The sequence below is a fragment of the Vipera berus genome (assembly GCF_964194415.1).
Source record: "Vipera berus genome assembly, chromosome: 2".
Taxonomy (NCBI): Eukaryota; Metazoa; Chordata; class Lepidosauria; order Squamata; family Viperidae; genus Vipera; species Vipera berus.
The window spans coordinates 211812324-211824730 of NC_138203.1; the positions used below are offsets into that span (position 1 = coordinate 211812324).

At 36.4% G+C, this 12407-nt stretch overlaps 1 protein-coding gene across 1 annotated transcript in view; it reads left to right on the forward strand.

Annotated features, from left to right (window-relative positions):
- SGCD (sarcoglycan delta) overlaps window positions 1-12407 on the forward strand; it is a gene marked incomplete at both ends in the record, with an annotated part of 196654 nt that overhangs the window by 97101 nt on the left and 87146 nt on the right. The window contains 2 exons of the mRNA XM_081321261.1: window positions 5265-5352; window positions 11898-12017. Coding sequence (XP_081177387.1) covers window positions 5265-5352; window positions 11898-12017 — 208 coding nt within the window. The remainder of the gene's footprint in view (window positions 1-5264; window positions 5353-11897; window positions 12018-12407) is intronic.

A 12407-nucleotide genomic window follows, 5' to 3' on the forward strand; every position in this document is an offset into this window, starting at 1 on the left:
TTGTTCTTGAAATGTACCTAAAAATACAGTTCTATACATAAGTGATAGAGAAGATTTTGAACATTGGGCTGTACACTGATTTCATCTGCATGTGATTTTGATTTATTATTTTCCCCCAAGTCTGGGGTTATTAACACCTCATCTATATATCTGAATTGTTCCATTGTCTTTATATCAAATGCTAATTGCAAACTGGTAATGTACCAGCCTTATGAACTATACCATGATTCTCTGCTCACACAAAATACTTCAAATTAATCCCTTAATAACAGTAATTAGGACCAGAATTTCCATTGCTAAGCGATGCAGTTGTAAGGACAGCAATTCCCGCAGTCAACATTGTTGTCCTTAAGTGAGGATTATGGACTGTTAAGTGAGGACCTCCTTGCAACTTTCTGCTCCACTTACAACAAGCAAAGTCAATGGGGAAGCTGGCAGAAAGTTATAAGTCTGGCAGGCCAGTGGATGGGTAAAATGGCTGCTGTGGCATCATGCAAGAACAACCAGCCAGATGTGCACAGCTGAATGCGGGAAGAGAGTGCTACAGGTAGGCATGCACATTGAAGTATGAGGCCAGGCTTCTCAGGAAAAAAGTGGTAGGAGTGAGGATCACATAAAGGACCAACTTCCAACTTCTCTTGTTGGTTTCCATGTTGACTTTGCTTCTGAAAAGACATCATGGAAGGTTGGGGAATCACATGACCATGGGTTCCTGGAACTGTCATAAGTGTGAACCAGTTGCCAAGTGCCCAGATCATGATCACATGACCACAGGGGTGCTGAAACAGCTGAACTTTGAGAATCATAAGTAACACTTATTCAGAGCCATTATCACTTCAAGCTGTCATTAACCAAGGACTATCTGTAATTCATAGTACTGAATAAATTCAACCAGGAAGATGACAAGTCAAGTAATGTTACCTCCCCCCAAATGTAACATGATGTTTATATTCTGAACTTTGTCTTTTCATTTGGTTTTAAAAGCAAAAGCTAGGTTGCATTTAGCAGAACAAATCTACACCTAATTATATTCTTTAATTCAGAGATACTCACTTGCTTCAATGCAATGCATCATTTTTCATTACATGAGGGTATTGCTACCAAATAGTTTATGTTGTGAACTGTGATGGTACTGATCACTAATTGAACAATTCCTGGATTTAGTCATCCAGTCTGCAAACCAAGAGCAGGAAAGATCCTGGCATCTTTATTTGAAAACATATAAGATACTGGCATTAGATTTCTGATCAGAACATGGAAAGTTGCTGCTAATTTCAACAGATGTGAGATATTGAGGGGAAGCTGGAAAAAAATTGGAAGAGCAGACATAAACAATCAGTAAATCAATTGGTAACCTCCCACCACTATGTAGAAACCTGAATCTTTCACTTCCCCCATCCCATCTTCAGCCACTGACTTTCCAAAACATTAGAAATTTTGATCCTCTAGAGCCGGGGTGTCAAACTGCCAGTGCCAATTGGATGTTCCTGCTCTGACAACTGATGAAAATGCTTTCTTGCTTTTAAGAATTAGGTGCAGCGGGGTGGGGGGGTGTTGAAAGCTCAGCTAGCCATAATAATAATGCTGCCATGGGAACCCAAGGACAAGCCAACAACATTTTGGCAGGCTAAGGAGCTGAGGAAAAAGCCTGCGCTTTAAGCTAATTGGGAAATGTGCTTTATGACAGTTTATTGGGGGTGGGAATTGCACTTTGCTACTTTGTATCCAGGGGAAGGGAATTTAGTTTTTGGGTTCAACTATGTAGTGCCAAAACTTTGCTTCCCAAATAAAATATTCTTTAAGGAAGAATCTTGCCTCAAAGTTCTTTTGATGGGTTTCATCTATAGGAACCATGACAGTCGGCCCACAGGCCGGATGTTTTATGGTGAAACTGTGCCCACCCCATTGCCAGTAATGGGGAAAAAAGTCATGATATGTCATGTCATGTCATGTGACATTGCGAGTTTGACACCCCTGCTCTAGAGAATTTGAGACTATAGCAACAATAGTATCCATATATCTAGACTGGGTTGAGGAGACATAGTTCTTTGCTCTTTTTCACAATATTCATATATTGTAGACATATTAATGTGTCACTTTTCTAAGACCTAAGATATAACCCTGCTTTAACTATCCATCTATTATTTAACGATTTCTGGTGGCCTCACATCCAGATGGATTCTTAGAACTGTGTTTCTTTTTATCATGCCTATTGTCAAGGCAAGGCTGATTGAGCCCCTTCCATCTTAGGCTGGACCCTGGGATAAAATCTTATGGGATTTTATTACTTATCTGTCTGACTTTATGGTGATTGATCTGTTTACTAAGATAGATCAATTACTACCTGTATGTGACTACTCTCTGCATGAGAATCTGTCAAGTTCTTTTTAATCAATGTCTTTCATTATAGGTATCTGATCAATCATATGATCTTGGATCATTGAGCCCAATTTACATTCCTTTCTGGAAATCTTCTAGTTTTTTCATATGAAAATACATTTATCATCCACCAATCCCCTGAAGACAGATAGGGGGACAGAGAGAACCAACACAACCCTTTACCAATACTTAAACTGCTATGTCTTGTATAAACAGGTCAATTGGCTGGACTTTGTGCTCAGAATTTTCTTATAAGTACTCTTTGCATGCCACAAGTTATCCAGATGTGTTATAGCTGTTATTTGTACCATTGATCTTCCAAGGTTCCCTCATCTGCAGTTTCTCAGATGAAGGCATGTGCATCTTCCTGGGAACAGCAAGCAGCACAACTCCCTCTGAAGGAACAGCTGGACCTTGCCACAGTGGCTCATAAATATATGACAGATGGCCATAGACAAGAGTGCTTATGTATTGCTATGTGGCTTCAACTACGTTTTTTGCCATCTTCTTGCCCTTCAAGCAAGTTAGATTCAAAATTTATCAACCCCTTCTCTTTATCCACACCAATTAGCTGTCACCTTTTGTTTACAAGTGCCAACTTCAGTGAAGATCCATTTGGCCTTCCATTGATTTCTATTCTTTATTAACTACAGTTTATTAAGACAATGTTGCTCTGTAATCCCACCCTCATTCCCTCCCTTTTTTCATGGCAGGAAGTAGAGTGTATTTTAGATTTTAAACAATGATGGGCAAATTTGGAATACTTAATTCAGTAGATTTATCCTGATAGATCTTGGGAAATTGCAGCTAATATTCATGCATCCCGACCTGTGCGTCTGTAGTAACCCTTCAACCCCTTCAAGCTGTCTTCATTTAGTTAATGGTTATTGATTCAGACTGAAATATAATCCTTGTTCTTGTCCCCAGTTCCATCTTAGTCTTCTTTCTTAGGCTAAAACACTGCTTTACAAGAGTCAGGCAGCCATGCCTGCTTTTTCTGTATCTTCCCAGTGGAATTTGGGTTGAAAAGTCATCTGACCCCTCTCTGGACAGGAAAGAGTTAACAGAATCTTCTTTTTCATTCCTTAGTGAACAGGGGTGGGGAACAAGAGAAGGGAGTTGTATGAGAGTTTCTGGACAAGCCAGGACAGGAATGGAAGAGAAACTACACTTAAGCAATCTAAAGAGAATGGGCAAATCAAATGATGGGTTATCTCAGTGTAACTTAGCCCAGGTGGAGATAAACTTGTGAAGCTGTGTTCCAGATCATTTAGAAACTCTGCTTTATGGATTTACTATTAATGGGGACTTATGAATTTATTGTAAATGGGGATGGGAAATCCCTCTCACAGTTTCTAGGATACTGTATCTACTCCTAACTAGTTTAAAGAGATCATTCTGATAGTTCTTGCTTCCTTGATCTTAATCAGCTGTGTAGAGCCAAAATGTTGGTAATACCAAAATCAGGCAGTGGAAGCAGTCTCCATTTTTCACTATAAAATGTCCAGTAGGATAGTTTGTATGCCGGTAAATCATGGCCCTACTTTTTTGATCAGTATGTCATATTTTCATCATTTAAAGAAGTTATTACATAGTTATATATTTATATGCAATAAATACGTGTCAGTATCACACCACATTTTGAACACAAGCATCTTAAAGATACATTAAAGAAAAAAGATATTAGGATTTAAAAAAAAATATTTTGGCTAGCCCATATGAATGTTTTCCTTCAGTTTTGATGATTTTCATTTTTTTCCAATGAAGATTCAATCTGCAAGTAGCAGGAAATTCTCTTGGACTATGACATAATGGAGTAACATTTGGTAACCATGTCCATACCACAATTATATCTTTTAGGTTTGAATGTCACTTTGTGTTTTTAAAGATGCACTTAAAAATTGCCAATCTGAGGCAAATCTCTTATATCCTGACAGCAGTTAGCAATTTATGTTGGCAAGTAGTCTAATAGACTTTATTTTTAAAAAAAATTAAAAAAGGTGGCATAGGAAAAAGTAACTCAAAATGCACATGAAACGATACCAAATCAATGTAGTAGTAACCTTCAACATTCAATTCAATCTTTTTTATCCTTCTATCTGTTTAGATTTTCTTTTTCTTACCAATACCAGGCAAATCACTTTTGACTATGCCTCAGACCAAACTTCAAAATGTAATTTGCCATCACATGGAAGCAAATCTAACCCTTAAAAAAAGTTGGTCATATAGTAAGCACAGTGCTGTAGTTTTCCAGGCATTTCAGTTGAGCAACTGAAAAGAAGCCATGGAAAATTTTACTGAATACGTATAAAACTGAGTTAGGCATTTCCTCCCTACTGGGTTAGGAAGAGGGTCAGAAAGTGCACATTTTTATTCTAGTAAGAACATGTATGACCTTTTTATGTGTATGTTGTTTGAAAATGATTTTTTTAACTTTTGAATCAACCTTGCCAGCTTTTTGTTGTTGTTATATTTCCGGATATTTGGTTGCCTTATAAAATTATATTTGAAATGTTGTCTTGCTATTACACTGTTATTACTAGAACTTTTCTAATGTTAACCCTATTTTAAATTCTGTTGAAGATAAATAATCCAGGAATTTTCCGATTAATGAAATGCACCAGAAGATATAAACTGTATCTCTGAAAATGGAAATGGCACAGATTAAAATGTTGGATTAGAATGGCATCAGTATATGGAATGTATTTGGCTATATGATCAAATGTCATTTCTGTAAGAGATTGTTTTGTACAATTCTGAGTATAAGCATTAAAACTAAAATAAAAATTTTTGCAGTTAAAAAAAAAAAAAAAAAAGAAAGTGCACTTTCTTATGGGAAGTGATGTCCACCTTATTAATTTCTTTTTCTTGTGCTCCTATTGTAGGGCAACCCTCTGTACTTCCAGTCTGCTCAAAATGTTACAGTGAACATTCTCAATGAGGAGAGTAAAGTTCTTACACGTCTGGTAACAGGTAAGGCAAGGGAAATATCTGGGGAAGAGAAAAATGGAACCAAAAGAGCATGATGATGCGGGCATTAGCCCTTGGAATAATCATCAGTAATATACCTCCATCAATACAAGCCAGGACCCCAGCTTGCCCTTGCATAACTGAAAAAGAAAAAAACCCTGCATGTGAACTAAAGAAGCAAGCATGTTCGGGACACAGAGAATTCCCAGATCTAGAAACTAACGCTCCCTTATTCGAGCGGGACTTCAGAATAGAATTGTCATTTCTGATACCGTTATAAATATTAATTAGTAAAGTGCCAGCTGTCTCAAGGATTTGGAACAGGCAGAAGATGATCCCTGAGTACTTTACATGTACCTGAAACAACTGTAACATTCCTGATTAATATTCATAGCACAGAGGTTCTCCGTCTTTAAACGATTTCTAAAAATCTTTTAAAATCCCTCGTGCGGATGAGTACCATTGAGGTTCACAAAATGCTACACTCAGTGTTTGACAGGGAAGTACTGTAGATGCTTCTGAAATTCCCCAGCAGACCTGTCACTTCTAAGCATGGGTAAGCTTTTATACTAGAAGCAACAGCACTAAAGAATACAGCCCGGGATTGGGAGATGAGAACCATGCAACTACATTCATTCTAGGTGAAATTAGACCACCTGGGTTGTTTTGTCTTCCAGACAGCAGGGTAAGTAATTCAATAAAGAGCCTTGGTCAGACTTGCTTTGGTTATATGGTTGGTGACTCATCTGCTGTTGGCAGGCAGAACCTGAAGAGTTGCACCAACAGCTGAATAATAGTAGATAATAAGAGGAATCACAAACACCATGGTGGTATTGCTAATAGAAGACTTGTGCCATCTGCCAAAAGTTCTGGAGTGTGAGAGGCTCTCAAAAATGCCTTTGAGAGTCATGAAAGGACATATTTAATCGAGAAAGGCAAAACAGAGGAAGCCACATCCAGTGTATTTGCATGCAGTTTTTGTAGCTATGTAATCATTCTTCTTAAGGGGACGCGGTGGCTCAGTGGGTTAGGATGCTGAGCTTGTTGATCGCCTGTTACTCGCCCCAGCTTCTGCCAACCTAGCAGTTCGAAAGCACGTAAAAATGCAAGTAGAAAAATAGGGACCACTACGGTGGGAAGGTAACAGCGTTCCGTGCGCCTTTGGCGTCTAGTCATGCCAGCCACATGACCACGGAGACGTCCTTGGACAAACGCTGGCTCTTCGGCTTTGAAACGGAGATGAGCACCGGCCCCTAGAGTCGGAAACGACTAGCACGCATGTGCGGGGGAACCTTTACCTTTACCTTTAATCATTCTTCATAAATGCATTCCAGTTTTGTAAATAAAAAAATATATATAAATAATGTCAGCATCCCTGATAGGAAGAAATTTGTATTTTCTCACTCTTAGTTTCTATCTCCTCAGAGATGGACGGGTGTGGTGGAGTCACACTGGAGACTTTGCCCAGTGTTTTCACAGGCAGACTCTTCTATTGTACTGGAGGACCCCAGAAACACAGTAGCTTTGCTTTGAGCTTTAGAAGCAGAAGTTCTCATTTTTCCATGCAGCAGCTTCAAAGGAGAATTTAATCTGAAGTACTGACAAAACTCACTATCTTTTTCCAGCTTGGTACAGTCCTGTAACTATGTGCTCTGTGGGTTTTGTTAGATTTCAGTAGTTTGCTTTAAACATTCCAATTTGAGATTCTGCATCTTGGGGAAAAATAGAGATTGACGGGAATCAACAGTGTAGATATTTTATAAATCTGAAAATTTCAGATATTTTCTGTTACATGGGGGAAAGGGTTTTGTTATAATTCCTTTAGATAAATTATAGACTGATATAAAAACATATATCTGAGTTTGTTAAACAGAATCAAGAAGATTTATTTTTTTATGCATGCCCATAAAAACAATGCTAACTTAGAAATAAGTACAGCAATTTAAGTAAGACTAAAATTAAAAATGTAATGAGCTTTGTGGAGTAGTCATAGGAAAGTAATTATATAATGGTGTCCCTCTCTGTAGAGTGTGATGTTGGTTTGCACTGGGCTGTAAGTGGAAATTTTTAAAAAGTACCATTTCTGAATTGACTCCTTTCATTCTGTACCCTTCTTTTCTACCCATGGGGTTTTCAAAGTAGCTAACAAGAAACAAGAAAATATAACCTAAAACTATTAGTATACCATTTTAAAAAATTTCATGACTAATACTTAAAAATGTAATCAACCAAAGGTAAAAGGCCAAGATAATTAAAAGATCAGAGATTTCTTTGGCAAAGGTCAGGGTTAGAAGTGACACCATCACAAATAAAGAAAGCAGGAAGAACTCCATGAGATTAGTCAAACCTATCAGCATTTTAACCCTTCTAATCTGTGTAATAATTTAGTTAACACTAATTAGTGTTAACCCTTCTAATCAAGCTAACCTAACAAGTGCATGAAAATATACAGAGTCCCTCCTTCTTCAGGCCACCAATTCCATTTAATGGAATGCCAAATCTACAATATGCTTCTTTCATTGATACACTTGAGATTTCTTGAGACAGATCCTTGCTTGCCAAAGTGGATGTGTGACCATCTTCTTCAGGAAAGAGGCTTAGTGCAGTCCAATGTTGATATCCAGTTCATTTCAGATTATTATTATTATTATTATTATTATTATTATTATTATTATTATTATTATTATTATTATTATTATTATTATTATTATTATTATTATTATTATTATTATTATGACTTGTCAACTAAGGCAGCAGTCCCCAATCTTTTTGGCATCAAGGAGGGGTTTCATGGAAGATATTTTTTTCCCATGGACCAGAGAGAGATGGTTCTAGTTTTGCTCTCTCACCCGCTGCTCATCTCCAGCTTTGCAGCCCAGTTCCTAATAGAGTCCATGGCCAGTAGAAGGGGGAAGCCCTGGACTAAGGGATCTGCAAGGGAAGGCTTGTTCAGAATCTCTACTTTTGTACCATTCAACTACTATAACCTGCCATGAAAGTGGGCAACCTATTAGCTAGTGCTTTGGACCATTAGGCCACTCTGTCCTCACCTTTTAGACTTAGCTGGCTATTGTGAGAGATTTGTTACAGTAGATGCTGTTGTGAAAGGACATGCCAAAATATAAGCAGACAAAAATAAGCACATGCAACACAGTGTTCTTAGTATAATGCATAGCCCAGTTATTGGTGATTGCTAGCAAATACTCATTTTATTTGAAGTAAAGGCTAGATTGAGGGCAAGAGAAGAAGGGGACGACAGAGAATGAGGTGGCTGGATGGAGTCACTGAAGCAGTAGGCGTGCGCTTAAATGGACTCCAGAAGATGGTAGAGGACAGGAAGGCCTGGAGGAACGTTGTCCATAGGGTCACGATGGGTCAGACACGACTTTGCAGCTAACAACAACAACAAAAGGCTAGATTTATTAAGAAATAGACAGGATTGGAAAGCCCTGCTTCTGTCTAAGTTATATCTTGAAGAGAAAGATAAGAGGGAAGAAATTCTCTTTATTCCTTAAACATATAGACTCACTTAACTAACTATGGGACAGGTAAAAGATGGGCACAGGGACAGTGTAAAAAATCTTCCCCTTATTAGTACATGCAAAAAGACAAATATAGTCTTCAATAACTCTAGCACAGAGTAACCCAGCAGAGATTAATTCCTATCTCTTCCCTGAGAAGGATGGTCACATCCACTCTGACAAGCAAGGATCTTTTTAAAAAAAATCTCAGGTGTATCAATGAAAGAAGTATCTCTTCCATCAGGCAAGAAGTGATGAGTCTACTTATTTGCATGTGCCTATGCAAATTTAAAAATTCATTTAACAAAGTTTTCATAATAATATCTTTGGTTATTAATTCTTGCTACCTTTGTGAAATGGTGCTGCCAAGTAGTTACCTTCAACCCTGTCACATCTGATTTGAATAGTATGTAATAATATTCAGCATTGTGGTACTACAGTACAGTACTATATAATCATATTAAGATTTTGAATATGAGTTATTTAATTATTTCCTAACCTTGATCTTTGACTTTAACTTGTAAAAATCAGTTCCCAAATTATCCTGCAAGTGATGAACCACACAGAGTCTGCGATTACACATAACTTTAAAAATTACAATAATAACGGTAATATAATATACTATAATAATGTCTTAACCTTGCTCTTTTGGGAAATAATAGGATAGCAACACTAACTGGAATATGTGTCAGCGAGGTATATTTGCAGTTGCAACAATACTACAGTATATAAACCTTTTCACCGTGGATTCCATTTTATTGAAGTAATGCAAAAATTAATCTAATTTCACTGTGGTGATCCAACACAAAATATATTAAAAGGATAAAAATACATTCATCTTTGGAAGTGCAAAATGCTAGCCAAGTAATTATCAATGTTAATATAATTCAACTGTACTAAAAGTATTTAATTGAAAACTATATTTAGAATGGAAGTAACTTTTCCCTCATTCCTAAATCTGTGTAGGTGGGCCATGTTGTTGTGCTTGAATGAATTTCTTTCCTAATTTATTCCTTGAACTACACAGCTATGTTGTGTGTCAAATACCATGTATTCCTTATGAACTTTATTCATACTTCATTGTAACACAGCCTCCTTACATATTAATTGTTGACCAGAAGTGATATAGGGCCAGTGGTGGGATTCAGCCAGTTTGCACCACTTCGGCAGAACCAGTAGCTAATTTTTTGTTACCCAGGCCCAGAATGGACTTCTGAAAGCGGCATCCATACAGAGAACTGGTTGTTCACATATTTGAATCCCACCACTGGGATAGGGCATACGTATCTATAGAAGGAGAAACCTAAGTTACAGTATGATGTGGATATTGTTACAGATCAATTTTTGCAAAATGTATTCAAAGAAAGGCATGTATTATAGCATGTTTAAATATTATTTTCCTCCTGATTAAAGGGCAGCAATATAACTTTAACAGGTATAGAAGTGATGCCCAACCTTATGTTGAATGAAGAGCAGCCTATATTTTTTTAGAAGATGGGAGCAGTCAGAAATTGTGTCAAAGAAATGGAGATTTGTGTAGAAGGGGTTCCAGCATTTTATTCAAAGTAGATTTATTAGAAATATAAGAGGCTTTTTTGAGGCTTAGTTTTCTGTTAGGGGAAAAGAATAAACTGCTGTTGAAAATCATCCTTTTTGCTGTATTTCAAATATTTATAGGACATATTTTTCTTTTCTTCAACATAAATTGAGCTCAGGCTAAATGACATTTTCTATAATGTTGAAAGAAAAATGAAAATATTTAAAATGCTCTAGTCAATTAAGTTTCTTTGGCTAAAATGGTTGATGAGAACTGGATGATGAATAGATAGATAGATAGATAGATAGATAGATAGATAGATAGATAGATAGATAGATAGATAGATAGATAGATAGATAGATAGATAGATAGATATGGATGGAGAGACTTTCTTAAATAGAGCTCTGTTCAATATTTTCTCTTACTCAGAAATAAGGAAAAGAAATTACTTCAGCCAGTTCCCACTGGTGCAACTAACACTCACTGAATGTGTTTTGTCACTGATTGATAAATTCGTCAAATATGTTATGGAAGGTAATTCTGGGGATTACAAAATGTATCTTCCTACCAATGGTATTCAGTAACAAGAGAATCTGTGCCTCTTATTAAACATCTGCTTTAGTTAAGTGAATGAAATAGTTTACCTAAATCCAGCGAGAGAGGTACATTTAAAATATCAGTGATAAATTCAGTTTTCTGTATGGTAAGCCCTTGTTATGAAATGTGCAACAAGCTTCCTCTTTAAACAGAGTATGAATAGACTAAAACATGTTTATTTATTCAAATGATTTTTTATTTCTTGTTTTTATTTATCTTTCTACAATTGTTTTTGTGTTTTTGTAAGTCTCCTGGGGATGTGCAGGGATGGATGGCATATGAGTATTGTGATAATTATATATATACTTTGAATTTCACCCTGAGTTTCTAAATGAGAATTTTATGCAAAGGAGAACCAAGTTCTAGTCTTAATGGTATTGTCAGAGGTGAGCTGTGTTACTGTATGGCATCTATAATATGCTGCAAAAATATAATACAAAAACAGATTCCGTGCTACTCAGTCAGTCTTTTTCAGATTATCTCTACCAGACATCTTTCCTTTTTTTTCTTTTATGAGATACATGTGAACCAGTGCTTCATTTACCAGAACTGTTGAAGCTCCTGATTCATAATTTCATGGATTTTTAGCTTGTAATGACAACTTGATAACATTTTTTGAGTGTTCAAGTCAGTAACAAACAACAGAGTACTGATTTTCTTTTAAAGAATACAAATGCAAAATACATGCTTAACTAATTTAAAGTAACATACTGTAAATATAGTAGAATATAGGCAGGCATGTTTATCAGTATTTCAAGGAACATAATTTATTCAGGTTTATTAGCATAACCTACTCAATGAAGCTCTATTCATTATTCTCAATAAAGATTAGTTATGTATAATTTCCAGGTTTAGATTAGTCATATAGACACTAAATTCTTTCTTTTCTTTAGGTCCCAAAGCAGTGGAAGCCTACAGCCAAAAATTTCAAGTGCTAACCACTTCAGGGAAATTGTTATTTTCTGCAGATGATAATGAAGTGGTCGTTGGAGCAGAAAGACTGAAAGTTTTAGGTAAACAATATTCATCTAAGCTTCTCTTATTATCAGCATATTGATTACTTTCAAAATAGTTTATGTATATGATCTCTTTTACAGTCATTATGAAAGAATTTTCTCTCATGGCTTCAATAAAAATTGATCAGATGTATTTTGTGATTTCATGATATGTTCAGCTTTCTTTATTAAAGACTTTTAGGATAAGGATGTTGGGAAATCAGTCAGGGTGATCATCATCTTGCTCATAGCATATATTCCAAAGCAGTGTTATGAAAGACAAACATCTTTGCTTCTCATCTTTTTGCAAGCTGATGTGTGCAAGTAAGCCACGCCATCCCATCTAAACCCATTTCTAAATGGTTTTTATGCCTTAAAGCTTAAAAATGAAATGGCATTCTGTCTTCA